The 21,383-nt window shown below is 43.4% G+C and overlaps 2 protein-coding genes across 5 annotated transcripts in view; one reads left to right on the top strand and one right to left on the bottom strand.

Annotated features, from left to right (window-relative positions):
- Positions 1–21,383, top strand: part of PDE6A (phosphodiesterase 6A) — a 122,468-nt gene that overhangs the window by 98,113 nt on the left and 2,972 nt on the right. For all 4 annotated transcript variants that reach the window (XM_081495755.1, XM_081495756.1, XM_081495754.1 and 1 more), the window contains 7 exons: positions 1,477–1,586; positions 3,080–3,167; positions 3,372–3,472; positions 3,996–4,103; positions 20,044–20,107; positions 20,393–20,467; positions 21,136–21,219. In XM_081495755.1, coding sequence (XP_081351881.1) covers positions 1,477–1,586; positions 3,080–3,167; positions 3,372–3,472; positions 3,996–4,103; positions 20,044–20,107; positions 20,393–20,467; positions 21,136–21,219 — 630 coding nt within the window. The remainder of the gene's footprint in view (positions 1–1,476; positions 1,587–3,079; positions 3,168–3,371; positions 3,473–3,995; positions 4,104–20,043; positions 20,108–20,392; positions 20,468–21,135; positions 21,220–21,383) is intronic.
- SLC26A2 (solute carrier family 26 member 2) overlaps positions 1–21,383 on the bottom strand; it is a 111,030-nt gene that overhangs the window by 86,737 nt on the left and 2,910 nt on the right. The window contains exon 3 of the mRNA XM_081495757.1: positions 19,024–19,148. The gene's annotated coding sequence lies outside the window, so the exon portion shown is untranslated. The remainder of the gene's footprint in view (positions 1–19,023; positions 19,149–21,383) is intronic.

The following is a 21,383-nucleotide window of genomic DNA, read 5'->3' as shown; positions in this document are numbered from 1 at the left end:
CTAAAATTTACCATTTAAGCCATTTTTAGGTGCACAATTCAGTGGCATCAAGTATGTTCACAGTATTGTACAACCATCACTATTCTCCATCTCTAGAACTTCTCCAACTTCCCAGATACCCTGTCTCCATTAAACAACAACATTAATACAACTCCCCATTTCCTCAGTCTCCAGCCCCTGGGGACCAGCATTCTACTTTTTCAGTTTCTATGACTCTCCTTTCTTATAGGTATCTTACCTAAGTAGAATCATACAATGTTTGTCCTTTTGTGTCTGATTAATTTCACTTAGCATAATGTCTTCAAGGCTTATCCATGATCTAATTTTATGACTTTTAGTATTTTGCATTGTTTAAGTAGACAACAATTTCTTTACCTAGCTCCCCTATTGTTGACATGAGGATTACTTTGATCTTTCACTATTACAAACAACGCTATTATGTGCTTGGATGGACATACCTAGGTGTATATGTGTGAGTCATTTTGTCTCAGAAGGTTTGCCGTTTTTATATTTCATTTAAAAGTGTTTTCCCATCCAGATTATGACACAAATCTTTGCCCTTGCCCAGTGTCCCCATCCTCATTCCTTTCCCTCGTGGCTGGAATGGTCAGGCCAGAGAAAGCACTGGGGCCTGGGGGCAGGAATTCTAGCCAGGCTGCCTCTGAAGGTGAAAAACATACCACTTAGACATGATTTATTTCTTAGAGTCACAAGTCAGCCGTACCTCCTCAGGGCTCTTTCCACCCTTGACTCCAACACCCGGCACAAACAAGGAGTTGAGTCAGGACACAGGCAAAAATTCTTCTGAGCTGTGTTTGAACCAGTAGACCAGGTTTGGAAGATTTGTTTTTACCAGTCTGGGCATGTTCAAACACCCTCTAAATCCTCAAAGTCCAGAGCTGTCTGTTTCTCAGCAATCATCCAGTCTGACGCCCTCCACTTTAAGGCCCAGAGGGAGGTGGGACCAGCTAAGGTGATTCGGGAGTAAAATGACCCACCATCACCTTTGCCTGGACTGTCCCAGTTCTAGCACAGAAAGTCCCATATCCCACATCTCAGTCCTGGCAAACGTCTGGTCATCCTGTGGCACCAGGGGTTGAGCCAAGATCAGACCTGTGTTTCCAAGCCCCAGGCCCTCCCCCTTCCTCCTGCTCTCTCAGTCCTGCTTCCATGCTAAGTCGCTTCAGTCGTGTCCGACTCTGTGCGACCCCATAGACGGCAGCTCACCAGGCTCCGCCGTCCTTAGGATTCTCCAGGCAAGAATACTGGAGTGGGTTGCCATTTCTTTCTCCAGTGCATGAAAGGGAAAAGTGAAAGTGAAGTCGCTCAGTTGTGTCCGACTCTTAGCGACCCCATGGACTGTAGCCTACCAGGCTCCTCCATCCATGGGATTTTCCAGGCAAGAGTACTGGAGTGGGGTGCCATTGCCAGGCCCCACACAAAAGGAGTGAGTGGCATCTCTGACTGCCCTTCCAGACCGGAAAGCTGAAGCGATACTTCACAGACCTGGAGGCCTTGGCCATGGTCACTGCCGCCTTCTGCCACGACATTGACCACAGAGGCACCAACAATCTCTACCAGATGAAGTGAGTCCGCCCTGACTGGCCCTTCTCTCTATCTCCTGTCTCTGGGATTGATTACCTAGATCTGAATGGGTCTTAGACAGACTCACTTGCCATGGGGAATTCCCACAGTCCACAGCTTCCCGCTTCCTCCTATCCTTTGGTTCTGGGTAAACTCCTGTGACAGAATAATGAAGCTCAAATATGTCTACATCCCAGTGTCTGGGGCCTGGGGATATGTTGCCTTACATTCAAAAGAAATTTCATAAACATGGTTAAGGATATTGAAATAAAGGGATTATCTTGAGTTATCCAAGTGGGCCCCAAATAGTGAGAAGGGTCCTCAGTAAGAAGGAGGTAGGAACTCAGGGAGGACAGAAGATGCTACATTGTTGCTTTGAAGATGGTGGATGGGTCACAAGCCAAGGAATTAGGTGCCTCTAGGAGCTAGAAAAGGCAAGGAAACATTCTCCTAGAACCTCCAGAAGCAGCTCTTCAGACCATTTTAGACTTCTGAACTCCAGAGCCGGAAGATACTAAATTTTTGTTGTTTTAAGCCATTAAGTTTGTGGTAATTTTTTAGAGCAGCAACAGGAAAGTAATATATTAAACTTTCTCACTCTGCTCCTTCCTCTCCTCCCTGCTGAACTAATTTAAGCCAAGATGTTAGTAACTGCTAATGATTCATTTATTCACCTTGGGTTTATAATGCTCAAAAGGCCAGTATGGTAGGCCCTATGTTAGGCAAAGGAGGTTCTATGGTGAACAAACCAGACACAGTTCCTGACCTCACAGAGCTCATATTCTAGATAGTGTCTGAAGTAGGGTCCATGAACCATGGTCTCGGGGGACCCTCATGACCACCATGTGGACTGGGCAGAGGAGGGACTAGTGTCATACCCAGGCTCTGCCCAGGGCCCACACACTGTAAGTCATGCTTCTGTGAGTCTTCTCAGTTTTTGCCTGCTGCTCCAAGGTTAGAGATTATGTTTACATTTTACCTGGTAGAAGGCGAAGTACTGATCTCAGTGCTTGGCACACAACGAGGGCTCAGCAAATATTTATTGAATAAAGACGTGAATAAATATGTTGCTTGTGGGAATCCAGTGACTTCTCAGAATCAGGCTTGGAAGATCTGGGGCTTGGCCATGTTTAAAGCACTGGCCTAGTGCCAGTGTCCATGGATGGCTATGGGGATGGGTTTGTAAAACTGCATGTGGCATTGTGTTTGTGTCTTTTTCTGGGGATAAACGTCCACACTTCTAGGCAGGCCATGTCCCCAAAGAGGCCCAGAGTTAGTTATGGAGAAAGTTAAAATATGAGAGCCAGGACACCTGCTATCTAGTCCTATTTCTCACTGTCATACTGTGTGACAAGTCCCTTCTTATTCCTGCTCTTCAACCTCTTTGCCTGCAGAATTAGGAGGTGACAGGAATGGATAATGTCTTTAACCTTCATCTCAGCCATTCCATGTTAATCCTCTCTCTGTGTGTCTCTCTCTCCTCTCTCCCATTCAGATCCCAGAACCCATTGGCCAAGCTCCATGGGTCCTCTATCTTGGAAAGACACCACTTGGAGTTTGGTAAAACACTGTTGAGAGATGAGGTAGGATGAGGGCCCTCTGCATTGGCTTTGGGGCCTGAGAAGGAGTCCCCATCTCACAAGAAGCCTGAGTGTAGCCAGGCATTGGTCTGGGCTGTCTCTCTGGTCACCTGGGGCAGTCATCGGGAACTGAATGACTTTACTGCCCGCATCACTTCTCCCTTCTCTCCTTCTCACATCACTTCTATCCCTCCATTTTCTCTTTAGAGCCTAAATATCTTTCAGAACCTCAATCGCAGGCAGCACGAGCATGCAATCCACATGATGGACATCGCGATCATTGCTACAGACCTTGCCTTATATTTCAAGTTGGTGTTTCTTCTCATTTTAAGAATAAAAATGATTAGGGAATTCCCTGCCAGTCCAGTGGTTAAGACTTGGGGATTTTACTGCCATGGGCCCAGGTTCTGTCCCTAGTAGGGGCAATAAGGTCCTGCAAGCTGCAAGGCACGGACAAACAAAAAAGAATACTGATGATTATAAAAATGATGAACACCACAGTTCTAACTGATTTAGAAAGTATTCTGTGCCAGGTACCACACTTGCGCTATGGATGCATCCATTCTCACCACAGCTCTGAGTTAGATAGTCTTACCCTGTTATAACAGAAGGGGAAACTGAGATCGGGGGAAGATTAGCTAAGATCAGATAATAAACCCATGGTAGAGTCTGAGTTAGAACCTAGGTCTTCACTCCCAGGCATTGGTTCTTTTCACCTTTCTTTTTAAAAATTACATTGCTATAACTAGCCTCTGAAACACCCAACGTTAGAAGGCCAGGGGTTGTCTTATTCTAATATGTGCTCCTTTAACAAACTGGTGTTTTTTGTAGGAAAAGGACGATGTTCCAAAAGATCGTGGATCAGTCTAAGACATACGAGACTCAACAGGAGTGGACGCAGTACATGATGCTGGATCAGACACGGAAGGAAATTGTTATGTGAGTTGAGACAGGACTTAAACCCTGATTCTCTTAAGCCCAAGGTCAAAAGGCAAGATGCTATACTGACAGGCCTCTCTGTCTTCAAGAGAGCCCTGCAAAACTTCATTCTAGAGGCCTCTGACACATGAAACAAAGAAGTTATGCCAAAACAGCACTGCAGAAATGATATGTTCACTCTTCATTCTAGCACAAAAATACAAGACAGTACCTGTGGCTCAGTAAGTAAAGAATCTGCCTCCAATACAGGAGACCACCTGTAATGCAGGAGACATGGGTTCAGTCCCTGGGTGGGGAAGATACTTTGGAGAAGAAAATGGCAACCCACTCCAGTATTCTTGCCTGGAAAATCCCATGGACAGAGGAGCCTGGTGGGCTACAGTCCATGGAGTTGCAAAGGGTCAGACACGAGTGAGCGACTGAGAATGCACGCATACCTCTCTGTATTCAAAAAGTACAAGATTTGAAGTACTGCTATGCTAAAATGCAGAATTTTGGCGGTAAAGTGATATAACTTTTGGTGATAAAGTTTCTGATAAAACACAGAGTGTTAAACCAATTATGGTTTGAGTGATAGCTAAGTGTCACTCAGAATATATGGGCTTAATCTCTTTAGTGTTCCTTTATATATGGCAAAAGCAGGCATGCAATTCACAAGTTAGTTCCCTGGTTTGTGTGACATTCATAGTGCTTTGCTGGCACAAGGTCTGGTAATGTGACTCAAAGTTTTCTGGTGAATATTTTCTTTTAGTTTCTCAGTATGCTTCCATGATTCACCTCAGTTGATGATGGGGTGAGAAATGAAAATTTGAGTTCTTTCATGACTATGTGGCCCAAACCAATGGGTCCCCTGGCTTCCCTGTGACAGGTCCTGGGTGATGTTAAAGGAGGCAATGCCCGACCCAGGACCCAGAGAACTGTTGTTTGTTTATCCCTAGATGCTTCTGCAGAGGTGAGGTTTAATCAAGTCATGAATGTTGCAAGTCCAGAGAAGGGACAGCTGCTGGGACAGGCTCAGGGAAGATGGGGCAAGTGCCTAGTTGTCCTTCCCTCAGCTGTGAAGTTGTCCAACCAGGCCTCCCCAAAGGTCCTCCCACCCTGGGGAGCAGTGTGACTTGCGCCCACTGAACAATGAGGCATGCCCTAGCTATAGCTGCTCCCAGGCAAACCAGGAGCTGTTCCACGACATCTCAGAATGGTGCTGCAGAAGGAATGAATGAGTGGAAAGAGCCCTAAGATCTTGGACAGGGGAACTTATTATTACAAAGTTGTCTGTTCTCCCTATTTAGTTATTTATTTAAAGTGATTCCAAAGAAAATATCAACTTTATTTTGTGGAGAATTAGGAAGCCAGTTCCAAAATCCTGATGAGAATTAAGTATGCAAAAAGAGCCAGAAAATTCTGAGAAAAAAGGAAATACTAGGGGCCAGCAGAACTGAAGATAGCTCAGTCCTAGGCATGAGCAGGAGAGGTCAGCAGACAGACTCAAAAGACAACGCCTGTGCTAAAAGTGGATTTTCTGCCGGTGGAGAAGGATAATTTCCTAAATGGTGTTGGGACCATGAGGTGATCTGAGGGATTTTTTTTTTCCCCCCAAGACCAGCAAGCAGTTCTCCAGTTCTCAGTGAACACTGACAGGCTGTCCTACAAATTTAACTCAAATCTCACACTGTCTACCTGGAGATAGCATCAGACCCCACAGACTAAAGGCTCAGCCTCACAAAACTGGCTTCCTTTCTGATGAAGCCAGTCCAGGTTGCCTGTGCTCCTGATTTCCCAGCTATAAACTGGAAGTTACTGTGAACTCTTCCTTGGGTTTGATTAATTTGTTAGCATGGTCCACAAAGCTGAGAGAAGCATTTACTTACATTACCAGTTTAGTATAAGGATTATTACAAATAATACAGAAGAACAGCCAAAGAGGTACATAAGGTAAGGCCAGAAGGGTCCTGAATGCGGGGGCTTCCATTACTACGGAACTAGGGTGTGTTCATCAACGCTGATGCTTATTAAATCTTTGTTCAAGAGGTTTTACAAAGCTTAATCTGCAGCTCCCCCCACCCCCTTCCCAGAGGCCAGCGGGTAGGGCTGAAAGTCCATCCCTCTATTCCCTTGGTCTTTCAGGTAGGCCTGACCCCATCTAGGGACCCTACCCTCAGTCACTCTAAGTCACTTCATTAGCGTAAACTCAAAGGGGGCTTCTTGGGAAGGACAAGACAGTTGCATCACTAGGGAAATCCCAAGGGTTTTAGGAGGTCTGTGTGAGGAACCAGGGACAAAGAAGAAATATATTTCAGATTCTGCCATAGGTGGTCACAGAGGCAGACCCCTACTTCACTCCTATAGCAAATAAATTCAAGATGAATCAAGGATTTTAAAATAATGAGAAAACAAATTAAGAATATGGAGAGAGGAAAAAAGCTTGGGAAAATTAAAAAGAGTAAGCTTTTCTAAGGATGACATAAAATTCAAAAGTCGTAAAGAGACTGATAAATTTGACAACGTGAAACTTTAGAGATTTCTGGACAACACCCACAAGAACTCAGAGCTAAAGTCAGAATTTAAATGATACACTGGGGGAAATGTGTGCAATGCTTCTGACAGAAAAACAGCTAGTTTCCTCAGTAGTGTTAATATAATTCAAGAAAAAGACTAATCCCACAGGAAAATGAGCAAAAGGCGTGAGCAAACATTTCCCAGAAAAGGAATTACAGTGGGATGTAAACATATGAAAAGATGATGACCTTAGCCATAGTGAGACAAATGAAAAAATAAAACTACTTTGCGATATAACTGTTCATCCCTCCTATTGGCAAAGATGAAACGTTTGCTAACATGTGAGGGGCAGTGAGGGGCAACAGGCAATCCTATTCACTGTGGTGGGAATGTAAATAGGTGCAGCTTTTGTTTCTTTGTTTTTCAATGTTGGCTTATACTTTTTTTGGCCACGAGATCTCAGTACCCTGACCACCCGGGGCCGTGGCAGTGAAAGCGCCGAGTCCTAACCCTCGGATGGCCAGGTAACTCTCCAATAGGTGCAGTTTTACAAAGGGCAGTGCATATCAAAGTTGAAACCAGCCATACTCTTTGACCCAGCAAATCCCAGATCTAGGATTTATCCTACAGAATTTCTCCCACCTGTGCTACAAGAAGTATGCATAGAGTTATTCATTGCAACATTACTTGTAATCACAAAAAATACTGAAAAAAACTTAAAAGACCATCATGGGGGACCAGGTTAAATACATTATATTATTTTCACACAGTGCGGTGTCATGCAGTTTACAAAGATAGGACATGAAAGGTTTCAAAAAAAAAAAATAAAGCCAGAGGCAAGACTTCTCGAATCATTGTAAAAGCCAACATAGTCTTAAGCAGAAGTCTTCAGGCCGCACACATAGCCCTTGCAAAGCCTTCCGAGACAAACGCAGGCTTGGATGGCTTCAGGGGAATCCGTACTTTCTCCCTTTACATTATCTTCCGGAGAAAGCACAGTAGGTGAGGCACAGTCCGTTCCTTACTCTTATCCCATGAGACAAAGACAAACTTGCCCTTTCTTGAAGTCTATAGTGTGAAGACCCCTGGGGCATCATACAGAGGGACAGTAAATATTGGTGTTTTCAAAGCTCCTTTTAATCATCGTGTTATAAACCCAAGGGAAGGCTTTGGACCTTCCCTGTCTTATATATTTCTTTTGTTAGGGCGTTAGTAGTGGAGAGCTTTGTCCTTTGTACAGTGGGGCAGCAGGAGCTGAGCATCTCTCATTGAGCACTCTACTTCCTCCAGAGAATGAACCACATTCTCTGCTGTCAGGGATGTGGGATGGGCCCTGCTATCAGGGCCATCAAAAAAGTAGCAGTACTTGATTTCATCCATGGTTCTGTCTGTCTATCCATCCATCTATCTAGTCTACCTACATACCTATCCATCTATCTATTAATACCTCTGCCTTTCTTAGAATTAAGAATAAAAAATAAGGTGGGTGTCAGCAGAATGCATTCTAATAACATGCTTAATGAAATGAAAAATAAGGTTCAGATTCTTTCTGAAACAAGTCTTATTTGGAGGCTTTAGTTGACAATAAAAGACTGGTATTTCCAATTATGTTACATGGCAGACATTTCCAGAAATAAACGAGTCAAACTTGAAGGTTCAAAGTTTTGATGAAAATACAGCTAAATGTTGTGATAAGATAAGATCACTTTATAAAAAATACAGCACTGGGAGGGGGAGGGATAAATTGGGAGTTTGGGATGGCATATATACACTACTATATTTAAAATACATAACCAACAAGGACATACTGTACAGCACAGGGAAACTCTGCTCACTATTCTATAATAACCTAAATGGGAAAAGAATTTGAAAAAAGAATAGATACATGTATAACTGAATCACTTGCTGTACACTCAAAGCTAATGCAACATTGTTAATCAAATTGCTCCAATATGAAAAAAAAGTTAAAAAATATAAAACTGGAAGATATATTAAAATGAATAGTGTTTTAATTGACCTAACATATTCTGAGTATCTTGGGTTAACCAAAGTGCCACACAGAAAGTGTCTGGGGTACAATTAATAGTCATATGAGGAATCTTGGTCGAATCTTTATGGCACGTTTCCCAGAAACTGAGGAAGTGAACGACTCTAATGTTTGCTTTAGACAAACAAAGGAGAATCGAATTAAACTGTCAACTGATAATGCGGAAGAATTTAAAGAATGGAATGACATTGTAACAAAACTTTTTCCATTCCCAGGGTTTCTATTTACTGCATCTAATTAGTCTTGCAGTATTCACTAACTCATTTTTGGCACGTCACATGGCTTATGGGATCTTAGTTCCCCAACCAGGGATTGAACTCTTGCCTTAGCAGTGAAAGCTCAGAGGTCTAACCACTAGACTCCCAGGGAATTCCCCATGCATTAACTGATTAAAAAAAAAATAGTCCCATACTCTCTATCAATAGATGAACTTCCAAAAATATTTGACTTTTTAATAATTTCTAAAAAATAGATAATATATTTTACTGTATTGGTTACTCATGTAATAATAGTAATTCAATCCAGAAGAAAAGTTTTCTATACTTGGAGATCTATGGTCAAAGGCAACAATCTTTAGTTACATATTCCAATTAATGGACATATTTGGTTAAAAATCAGTATGAAAAAGTGATCAACACATTTCATATATATATTTGAATATCTGTGATATATATACAGTTATACAAATATATAGATACACATACATACACACACACACACACACACACACATAAAACCTTAGGATAAACTCTGTAGGGGAAGTTAACTGGAAATACATGTTTATGGAGGAAAAAAGAATGCAAAGTTCCAGACTTTTTTTTTAATTGAAGCATAGTTGATGTACAATATTATATAACTTTGAGGTGTATAATGTGGTGATTCACAATTTTTAAAGGTTATACTCCATTTATAGTTATTATAAAATATTGACTATATTCTGTGTTGTACAATACATCCTTGTAGCTTATTTTATACGTAGTAGTTTATATCTCTTAATTTCTTATATTGTTATTCCCCACTTCCCTCTCCCTACTGGTAACCACTGTATCTCCAGTTTGTCCTTCAAATTTGTGAGTCTGCTACTTCTTCTTTTATCATGTTCACTAGTTTGTTGTATTTTTTAGATTCCATGTTTAAATGACATCATATAGTATTTGCCTTTCTCTGACTGATTTTACTTATCATAATACAATCCAAGTCAATCTATGTTGCTGCAAATACAAAATTTCATTCTTTTTTATGACTGGATATTACTCCATTGAATGGATGGATGTGTGTGTATATATGTATGTACACACACATACATATACATATATGTATACATGTATGTACACACACGTATACACATACATACCACATCTTTATCCCTTCATCTGTTGACAGACACTTAGGTTGCTTCAATATCTTGACAATTGTAAACAGTGCTGCCAAGAACATTGGGATGCATGTATCTTTTTGAATTAGTATTTGGGTTTTTTTTCCCAGATATATAACCAGGAGTGGAATTTCTGGGTCATATGGTAGTTCTGTTTTTAGTTTTATGACAAACTGTCATACTGTTTTGCACAATGGCTGAACTAATTCACATTCACCAGCAGTGTATAAGAGTTCCCTTTTCTCCACACACTCATCAGCATTTATTTTGTTTATGATGATGGTCTTTCTGACAAGTGTGAGGTGATCTCTCATTGTGATTTTGATTTGCATTTCCCTGATGATTAGCGATATTAAGCATTTTTCCATGTTCCTATTGGTAATCTGCATTTCCTCTTTGGAAAAATGTCTATTCAGTTCTTCTGCCCATTTTTTAATCAAATTGTTTGCTTTTTGTTTTTAGGCTGTTTTTTTTAATATTGTAGGAGTAGTTTATATTTTTGGATATTAAACTCCTATTGGACATATCAATTGCAAATATATTTTCTCATTCTATGGGTTGAATCTTTGGTTTGTCAGTGGTTTCCTTTGCTTGAAAAAGCTTTTCAGTTTAATAAGGTCCCATTTGTTTATTTTTGCTTTTACTTCCTTTGCTTCAGAAGACAGATTCAAAAAAATATTGGAACAATTTATGTCAAAGAGTGTTCTGCCTATCTTTTCCTCTAGGATATTTATGGTTTCTGGTCTTAGGTTTGTATGTGCATGCTAAGTCACTTCAGTAGTGTCTGACTCTTTGTGACCCTGTGGATTGTAGCCCACCAGGCTCCCTTGTTCACGGGATTCTCTAGGCAAAGTCTCTTATATCTCCTGCATTGGTAGGCAGGTTCTTTACCACTAGCGCCACCTGGGAAGCCTTTAAAACTCCAGAATCTTAAAGAAATGCTGGTTCATTTGTTTTTAAATGGATGGTATGCTGATGGTTGATATGAAAATGCTATGCTATTTAGATTTCTTCTAATAGCATTGCATAGATTTCTTTATATTTAAAGAATAATGCAACCATTTTAATAGTCAAGATGTCAACTTAAAAATGTACAAGAAGGTAAACATTTTTCAGAATTCTTCTGGTAGGCACTCAGTGAAAAATGTTTGAAGATCTATAAAGTAGGGTTCTCAATCTTAACACTATTGACATTTGGGAGCAATAACTGTAATAGGGGCTGTCCTGTGCATTTTAAGATGTTTAACATCATTCCTGGTTTCTACTCAGTAGATCCCAGTAGCAGCCCCTCCTCCCCAGCTGTGACAAGCAGAGCTATCTCCAGACATGGCCAAATATCCCCCGGGAGCAAAAGTGGCACCTGGTTGAAAAGCACTGTTGTGAAGCAGTCTTGGGGCTGGTCCATCTATTAGGTGATTAGACACATAGTTAGAGCTACTACACACCTGGGTCTAGTGTACCTGTTACACACTTAGGGCTTCAGCTCCAGAGAGTCTGGTCTCGTCTCTCTCACTTGTTGGGGGTTGACCTTGAGCAGGTAACTTCACTTCTCTGTGCCTGTTTCCTCATCTGCTCAAAGAGAGTAATAGTGCTATCTACCTTATGGATTATCACAGGGGCTGAGCCGGGACATGTGCCGCATTGCTCATGGCAGGCATGGTGTCAGGCTCTTCCTGTGATATAAAGAGACGTATGTATTTTGGCCTTTGTCCCCATTCCCCAACACAGAGCTCTAAAACCCTTGATAGTGATATGAGTCATAGACTAGATAGGAATGTCTTTGGTTCTAAGGGCTTCCCTGGTAGCTCAGCTGGTAAAGAATCCACCTGCAATGCAGGAGACCCCAGTTCGATTCCTGGGTCAGGAAGATCCTCTGGAGAAGGGATAGGCTACCCACTCCAGTATTCTGGCCTGGAGAATTCCATGGACTACACAGTCCATGGGGTCGCAAAGAGTCGGACATGACTGGGCCACTTTCACTTTCTTTTGGCTCTAATGAGGCAACTCTTGGTGGAACCCTAGAGGGTTTCAGGGTGGGTGCTGATCACTAGAAAGACAACAATTTCATTAGAAGCTTGGAACTTTCAGCTCCAGCCCAACTTCTGGGGAGGGGAGGAGGACCGAAGACTGAATCAGTCAGTGGCCAATGATTTGATAAATAATGTTTATGGGGCAAAATTGCCATAAAAACCTCTGAAAAACAGTTCGAAGAGCCACTAGGTCAGTGAACACATTGACATGCTGGGAGGATGACATGTCTGAAAAGAGCGTGGAAGCTCTGCAGGCACTCCCGACCCCATACCTTGTCCTGTGCATCTCTCCCATTTGGCTATTCCTAAGTTATATCCTATACGGCAAATTGGCAAACTGAAGAGTTTTCTGAAGTTTTATGAGTTGTGCTAACAAGTTTTTGAACCTGGGGTTTGTGAGAACCCCTTGCCTCTGTAGTCAAGTCAGAGGTGTGGTAGCCTAAGGCTCTGATACTTGCAACTGACTTCCAAGGTGAGGGCAGTCTTGTGGGACTGAGCCCTCCAACCTGCAAAGTCTGACGATAGTCAAGTGTTAAAAGTGAATTGTATTGAATTGAATTGAATCAGAGGACACTCCAGCTGGTGACAGAATTGATTGTTTTGAGGAAAAAACCCAACACTTGCCTCCTCTGCTCTGATTATCTTGGAGTGCTCCAGTCAGTAAGCTTCATCTTATTTGAGGTCCACACCTCAATCCTTGAGGTATCTTTTTTTTTTTTCCTCCTCATTCTGAGGTATGTGGGATCTTAGTTCCCTGACCAGGGATCAAACCCATGCCCCCTGCCGTGGAAGTCCCTGCAGAGTCCTAAGCACTGGACCACTAGGGAAGTCCCAACCACATTTGCAAGTCCCCTGCTTTGCTATCTCTTGGGTCATCCTAAGCACATCAGTGTGCTTACTGGAGGACCAGTATGTTACACTACCTTCAGAATCAGGGCGTGACTTCCACTTGTCATTAAATCCTTTCAATCTCCACGTAATTGCAGGTTTCATGACTGGATATGACAGACCATGCCCTGGATGGCTTAGAGATCCTCCATGGCTAGAGCATGAGGCCTGCTACTTGCCATGAGCTAAGAATGGCAATTACCTTTTTAATGGCTGGGGGGAAAAATCAAAAGAATAATCAGCTCAGTTCAGTCTCTAAGTCATGTCCAACTCTTTGCAACCCCAGGGACTGCAGTGAGCCAGGCCTCCCTGTCCATCACCCACTCCTGGAGTTTACTCAAACTCATATCCATTGAGTCGGTGATGCCATCCAACAATCTCATCCTCTGTTGTCCCCTTCTGCTCCCGCCTTCAATGGTACCTCATTGTGGTTTTGATTTGCATTTCTCTAATAATGAGTGTTTGCTATTACCAGTGCATTCTCGTGGCAAAACTCTATTAGCCTTTGCCCTGCTTCATTCTGTACTCCAAGGCCAAACCTGCCTGTTACGCCAGGTGTTTCTTGACTTCCTACTTTTGCATTCCAGTCCCCTATAATGAAAAGGATATCTTTTTTGGGTGTTAGTTCTAGAAGGTCTTGTAGGTCTTCATAGAACCGTTCAACTTCAGCTTCTTTGGCATTACTGGTCGGGGCATAGACTTGGATTACCGTGATATTGAATGGTTTGCCTTGGAAACGAACAGAGATCACTCTGTCATTTTTGAGATTGCATCCAAGTACTGCATTTCGGACTCTTTTGTTGACTATGATGGCTACTCAATTTCTTCTAAGGGATTCATCCCACAGTAGTAGATATAATGGTCATCTGAGTTAAATTCACCCATTCCAGTCCATTTTAGTTCACTGATTCCTAAAATGTCGATATTCACTCTTGCCATCTCCTGTTTGACCATTTCCAATTTGCCTTGATTCATGGACCTAACATTCCAGGTTCCTATGCAATATTGCTCTTTACAGCATCAGACTTTACTTCCATCACCAGTCACATCCACTGCTGGGTGTTGTTTTTGCTTTGGCCCTGTCTCTTCATTCTTTCTGGAGTTATTTCTCCACTGATCTCCAGTAGCATGCTGGGTACCTACCGACCTGGGGAGTTCATCTTTCAGTGTCCTATCTTTTAGCCTTTTCATATTGTTCATGGGGTTCTCAAGGTAAGAATACTGAAGTGGTCTGCCATTCCCGTCTCCAGTGGACCACATTTTGTCAGAACTCTCCACCATGACCCATCCATCATGGGTGGCCATACACAGCATGGCTCATAGTTTCATTGAGTTAGACAAGGCTATGGCCCATGTGATCAGATTGATTAGTTTTCTGTGATTGTGGTTTGCATGCTGTCTGCCCTCTGATAGAGAAGGATAAGAGGCTTATGGAAGCTTCCTGATGGTAGAGACTGACAGGGGGAAACTGGGTCTTGTTCTGATGGGTGTGACCATGCTCAGTAAATCTTTAATCCAATTTTCTGTTCATGGGTGAAGTTGTGTTCCCTCTCTGATATTTACCTGGGCCCAAACTATGGTGGAGGTAATGAAGATAATGGCGAATAATATTTCCTGATAAATAGAAATTATAAGAATTACAATTTTAGTACCCATAGATTGATGTTCTTTAATGGAGAGCCACATTATGACGTTTGTGGGTGGGTCATAGGTACTTTTGCCTTCATGGCTTCTTCCTCCATTTAAATAAATAAAAATCATATTTCATGACTGTTAATATAAATGCAAATATAATCCAGGCTTAACTCATTATTCATATATTCACTATTACTATTTTTTTTAAAAAAGAAATTAAAATTTAAATATTTTCACAATAGCCTAAAAGTATCCTGAACCCTACTTAGGCACTGCCTTAAGAGATAAGTGACCCTGTCATTTTCTTTTTTTTTTTTTTAACTCAGCAGCTCATCTTCCCCTTCCCCATCCATCCAACCACCTAGAAATGAATGTTAAGAATTTAGAATCTGCCCACACTCTGTCTGTGGGGTGTTTTTCTCCCAGGGCCACTCTTGCCTTTCGAGACAGAACACAGTCTGTCAATGGAATGTGTACTTCTCTAAATAAATCCACTTCTTAACCTATCACTTTGTCTCTCACCAAATTCTTTCTCCATGAGACATAAAGAAGCTGAACTTCAGTAAGTCCTGCCACCAGGAACTAAGGCCTCCACCCAGGTGAGGGATGGAATGATAATGTGGACCCTCCTGACTTCAATCAAGTGAAACTTGGACTCTTGTCAACTTTTGCTCCAATTCTGTGCTGAATTCTCCTCTACTCAAGCCCACTCAGAAATATGCATGTACCCACAGTTTAAAATGTCCCCAATTTTGCTAGTTCAGGGAGACATGGCTTTGGGAAAAGATGCCCCAGTGTTCCCCTTTCTTGCTGCGAATAATAAATCCTTCCTTCTCCACCCTTTCCCCCACTCCATAAAAGAATTTAAAAACAGTGTTTAGACTTGATTCCAAAGGCAACCACTGTGCTAAACATGTTCTTCTATACATCCTGCAAATAATGGAATAGTGGCCAAGACTTTGTATATAGCTGTTGTCAAGAAGCAATTAAGAGCCACTTAAAACCCAGTGAGCTCATCACCTTGGCTCCAGCCTCAGCTGCTACCTGGTGTAAGGTGCTCACTGTGTTCAAGAGAGTGGAACTTTGGGAAGGACCGGAGGGAAAGTATGAAAACCACAAAGACACCAAAAACACCACAAACTGCACAATTCATAAACCCCAACGGTGTGGGGCCAATCTATTAAGAGCTGTTTTGATGGTAAATGCCTCCAGGGCTGCTCTCAGTCCTAAGTCCTCAGCAATCTCTCTGGGGCTTGGCATGCAGTGAGCACTCAGCAAAGGTGTGCTGGGTGAGTTAACAATCTCCAACCCCCCTCAACCCCCAGGCCACAAAGCCCAGGCCTCACCAGCACCTTTCTGGTAGCCAAGCACCAACTGATCTTATCTGGCTGTTTTCCCATTGCGATGATGGAACTGAGTAACGCAATCGAGTCCACATGCTCTGCAAAACCTAAAATATTTGCTATCTGGCCCTTTACAGAAAAAGTTGGTGCCTCCTGGTCTCATGTTTTACAAATGAAAAAAATGAAGCTCAGAGAGACAAAGTGACTTACCTAGTGTTGCACGGGCATTCGTGGAACATCAACGAGGTCACCATATCCCTCTCCCATACACCCACAGCTTTCCTTGGCTCCCTTCAAACATCGCCTGTAGGCTACCCACTTCAGGCCAAGGGTAATTCCAGGAAGAGTCTGAATGCCTCGCAAGGGTGCCTGGGATGCTTCCAGGGTCAAGCTTTGAGCCAAGGGTCAAGGAGAAGCACTGCTGAGCATCCCAGCTGAGCAGAAGTAATGTTTGCTTTGGGCCTGGTGGGCAGGAGCCCATCTGGTGATTAATATGATGCAGGTGATAGTGATGATGTTAAGGACCATGGTAGCAATTATAAAATCATCTTATGTGCTGGTCACAGTAACCCCTAGGACAGATATATTGCATTGAGCCCATGAAATTACTGACTTTCAACTGTTTTTTTTTTTAAACTTTTTTATATATAGCTGACTAACAATGGTGTGATAATTTCAGGTGAACTGCAAAGGGACTCAGCCATACATATCCATTCTCCCTCAAACTCCCATCCAGGCTGCCACATAACATTGAGCAGAGTTCCATGTGCTATATATTAATAGTAGTAGGTCCTTGTTGGTTATCCATTTTAAATACAGCAGGGTGTACACATCCATCCCAAACTGCCTAACTATTCTGTTCCCCGTCTTTCCCCCTGGAAGTTCGCTAAGTCTACTAGTCGCTGTTTTGTAAGTTCATTTCTATCATTTCTTTTTAGATTACACATATAAGGAATGCCATACGATAGTTCTCCTTCTGTGACTTACTTCCCTCAGTATGACAATCTCTAAGTCCATCCATGTTGCTGCAATCGACTGTTTCTGACCCACATAATCAGAATTTTGTACGACCCAACCTAATGTGGTTATCTCATTTCACTAAAGATCAGAGAAAGCCTCAAAGACATTAAATCACTTGTCCTGGACATGGCAACTAAGGACAAGAGTGAGGATCTAATTGCTCAGTCTGACTCCAGATCCTTGCACTGAATTTCATACTGTTCACCTCCACTCCCTCAGCTTGATGACTCTCACCCACCTTGAGGATAAGGTTCAAATTGCTCCACAAGTCTCCAGGACCTACTCTTGCTCTCTTCTGCATAATGACCACAGTGTCCTCTTTCATCCTGACACTGCATCCTCACTCTGCATGTCTAATCTATTCCTAAGCTGTGCTGAGTTTATTTCTTAAATGCCTTGTCTGTCTGGATACTTCATTTTATTGCCACATCCATCTCTTGTCTGGATCCTTCAATGGCTTCCTAACAGGTCTCCTGGGACCTCATTACTGAAGCCACTGTGTTGTTCTCTGCAAAATGCAAATATGACCCCTCCCTCACTCTTGGTGACTCTTCCTGTTGCTCTTAGTATGAAAATGTCCCCTCACCTGGGCTCTGGGTCTACCCTGCTTATCTCGGGTCCCCTCTCAACCCCTCTTCCACCTGCTCCCTGAGCTCCTCCTTGCTTCCAGCTCTTCGAATGTGCCAGGCTTCCTTCCACCAAGGCCTTTGTGCTACAAGTTCTCTCTGCCTAGAATGTGTTTCCCCTCTGCTTCTTACGTGATTCCCTGCAGGCCTCTCTGGGTCCCTAATGCCTAGCATAGCATCTTGGTCAAGGAACACCTAAGGCCACGGTGCTGAAGTGAATGTAATGCCTTGTCTTTAGGGCACGAAGCTTGGGATTGACTTTTCCGGTGTCCAAGTGTCCCCCACCCCCACCCCCCATTCCATGCACATACCAAATACCTATCTATAAAACACTTAGGTGTTTCCCTAATTGCTGGGAGTAATTTTCACATGCTTTCTTCAGCCAGGGAAAGTAAACATCCAGAGCTCTCCTGAGTCCACTCACAATGTGGACACTGACAGGTAACAAGGAACCACAGACTCCTCGATGCGCAACCAAGCATTCATTTGCTTAATGTGTTTGACAGTAAACGTAGCATGTTGACAACACTTAATGTTAAGCATCAGGCATGTGTCCTGATGTTATTACAAGGAATAAATGTGTTTCTATGGGACTTCTCTGTAGCTCATATGGTAAAGAATCTGCCTGTAATGCAGGAGACTCAGGTTCAATCACTGGGTCAGGAAGATCCCCTGGAGAAGGGAATGGCAACCCATCCCAGTATTCTTGCCTGGAGAATCCCATGGACAGAGGAGCCTGGTGGGCTACAGTCCATGGGGTCTCAAAGAGTCGGACACAACTGCACGACTAACACTACCATGAAATGTGTTTCTAAGAAGATGTATGCATTCCTGAAAGCTTATTTACTTAAAGAATTTTTTGAGTTTTTGAGGGTTTACTTAAAGATAGTTAAACCTGTTAATATTTCATAACACTTAAGGCCTCCCAGACCAGCTTATGTAACCTATGCCAGATCTAGCTGGTTAACTGTAAAATCATCCAAGCTTCTAGTTAGGTTCAGAGCTCCAAGCTTCTCCAACTATCCCCCACAGCCCTGCCCATCCTCTCACCAAGTGGGGTTGACTCTACCACATGGGGTTGATCCCATGCTCTCCCAGCTAGGGAGTTCAGGCCCTCCTGCTGTCCTTCCTGAACTGCTGCAGCATCTCTCCTTCCTTCCTTCCTCCCTCCCTCCTTCTCTCTGCTCTATCCTACAGGTGCCACCAAGCAGCTCTGATGAGGTCATGATCTGACCCTGAAATGTCAATGCACTCCCTGCTTATTGGGTACACCTGCACTCCCCAGCATGGGCTTAACACCCGCAGCACATGACCCTGGATTCCCATCCCAGACTTCAGGCCGCTGTGCCCTGTCTCTGAAACACCTTATCAAATTCCCACCTCTTGCTCCAATTCTTTTCACATGTCCCTTCCCTTTCTGTCTTATGTCATACCTACCTATGTAACAATACCGGTCTTACCTTCCTATTACTGTGAAAGTCCTTTATCTTTTAATCCTTTCTTTCCTCAGTCTGTTCCTCTACTTCTTAACATAAGGCTTCCTCACAATGACCAGGGTTGTCCTTCTCCTTTCATCATGTATTACCTGATGGGGCAAAAAGTAGTTCTCAGGAGACGAGCAAAAAAATCTTCGATAATACAGTGATCTGTGGCCTTCCAGAGGTACACAGGTACACTGCACCTGTGTTATTAAAATTTCATGGTGAAGTGGTTATAGGAAAGATGTATAAAAAGGTTCTTTGACAATAGAACAGGGAGGATGAAGGGAAAAAAGTTGAGAAATACTGTTCCATTCTAGACAGAAGGAACTCTGAGGATGTGATGAGATTTAAATGAAACTGATATTTATAAAATGCCTAGAACAATGTGGGGCACATAATATATAGAAACCCAATATATGTTCCTCATAATTGCCAGTTTATTGTGCATGTGGGCTTCCATGGTGGCTCAGACAGTAAAGAATCTGCCTGCAATGCAGGAGACCCCAGTTTGATCCCTGAATTGGGAAGTTCCCCTGGAGAAGGGAATGTCAACCCACTCCAGTATTCTTACCTGGAAAATTCCATGGACAGAGGAGCCTGGCAGGCTACAGTCCATGGGGTCACAAACAGATGTGACTGACTAATACACACACATTGTGTGCATAGTATATCTAGGCACCATGCTAAGATTTTTACACACATTATCTCATTGAATCTTGCACCCACTCCATGAAGAAAGTACCAGTATTATTACAGACAAGGAAACTCTGGCACAGAGAACTTAATTTAATTGCTTAATGCCAAACTCCTAATAACTGACAAAGGCAGGATTTGATTTTAAAACCTGAACTTCAGATGCAGTTGGGCATTGACACCTCTTCTCACAATGGGATGAGGCCATCTACTAGTAGGGGCAGAAAAAGGAGAGATAGATGGAATTGACCAGATATACACAGCACTGACTGTCTCCGGACTGACGGGTGGTGTCCTTGTGTGCAGGGCCATGATGATGACCGCCTGTGATCTTTCAGCCATCACCAAGCCTTGGGAGGTGCAGAGCAAGGTACGCACTCCTCCTGTCCTGAGAGGAGGAGAATCCCAGTCCTGGTGACAGTAGCTAATGATAGCTGGATTCTCTAGCTGCTGAGGCAGCCCACTACTCCATCATCCTCTGGCAAGACGTGGCAGTCTCTTGTGATGACATAAAGTGGGGTGGGATGACATAAAGTGGGGTGGTAGGGCAGGAGTGGGGTGTTTTTGCTGAGCTGGAAACCCAAGTGGGATAGGAGCAGGGGTAGGAGGACTGGGGCTGGGACCTGACTCTGCGGAGGGTGTCTGCCTGTTGCAGGTGGCTCTGCTGGTTGCTGCTGAATTCTGGGAACAAGGTGACCTGGAGCGCACGGTGCTGCAGCAGAATCCCATTGTGAGTAGAGAAGGGACCTCAGCCTGATATTGGGTGTGTGATCTTGTTCTGGTGGAGAGCAGTGACCTGGCCATGATGGAGAGATGTGCACCTTCATCCTTGACACACAGATGTGTGACCTTACCACAGAGATGACCTTTCCCTAATGCAGTGGTTCTCAAAGTGTGTTCCCTGGAGACCACCATCAACCTTGTTACCTGGGCACACATTAGAGATGCAAATCCACAGACCACTCCACCCCCTCGGCCCCCATGCACACCCTGGACCTACCTGGACAGAAACTCTGGGGGTGGGCCCAGCAACATGCTTCCTCCTAAAGCTTGGAGACCCTGCTCTGAGGCGTATCCTTGGCTCAGTCAGCTCAGTAGAGACTGGCAAGTGGCCCAAACTTAGATTTCCCTTTCAGTTTTGACAGTCTAGGAGTCTACCTCCAATGGCTCTGTGCTAACAGCACGGACCATGCAAGGGGAAGACCTGTCCAGCTGTGAATCTATCGATGTTGAGAGTAAACTTGGCTGGAATGGTCTGCTGGCTCCCCACCAGACTCAGGGAGACCAGTGAGAGGGTTTTTGTTTTGGAAGAATGTTTCACTTCATAGGTAGGATGGGTCCCCTGCTGCATCAGCCCAGGAGGGGCCCAGTGCAATTAACTGTCTCTCCCCCTGACAGCCCATGATGGACAGAAACAAGGCGGATGAACTCCCTAAGCTTCAGGTTGGCTTCATCGATTTTGTTTGCACCTTTGTCTACAAGGTAGGTCCTTTGCTTTCTCAGGCCCAACAAAATGTCTCTGATGAGCCTGGGATTCCCAAATGATATCAGGAATAAAAAACCCTGGCAAGTGACCTGTGAGTGCTACTTTACAAAGTGCATCTCACCTCCAGTGGCATTTGGTTGTCAGGACAGCCCTGTAAGAG

Source organism: Giraffa tippelskirchi, chromosome 6 (assembly GCF_054371585.1).
Source record: "Giraffa tippelskirchi isolate mGirTip1 chromosome 6, T2T-mGirTip1v1.2.pri, whole genome shotgun sequence".
Lineage (NCBI taxonomy): Eukaryota > Metazoa > Chordata > Mammalia > Artiodactyla > Giraffidae > Giraffa > Giraffa tippelskirchi.
The sequence above is the reverse complement of the archived record's forward strand: the minus strand, read 5'-3'. Positions and strand labels throughout refer to the sequence as shown.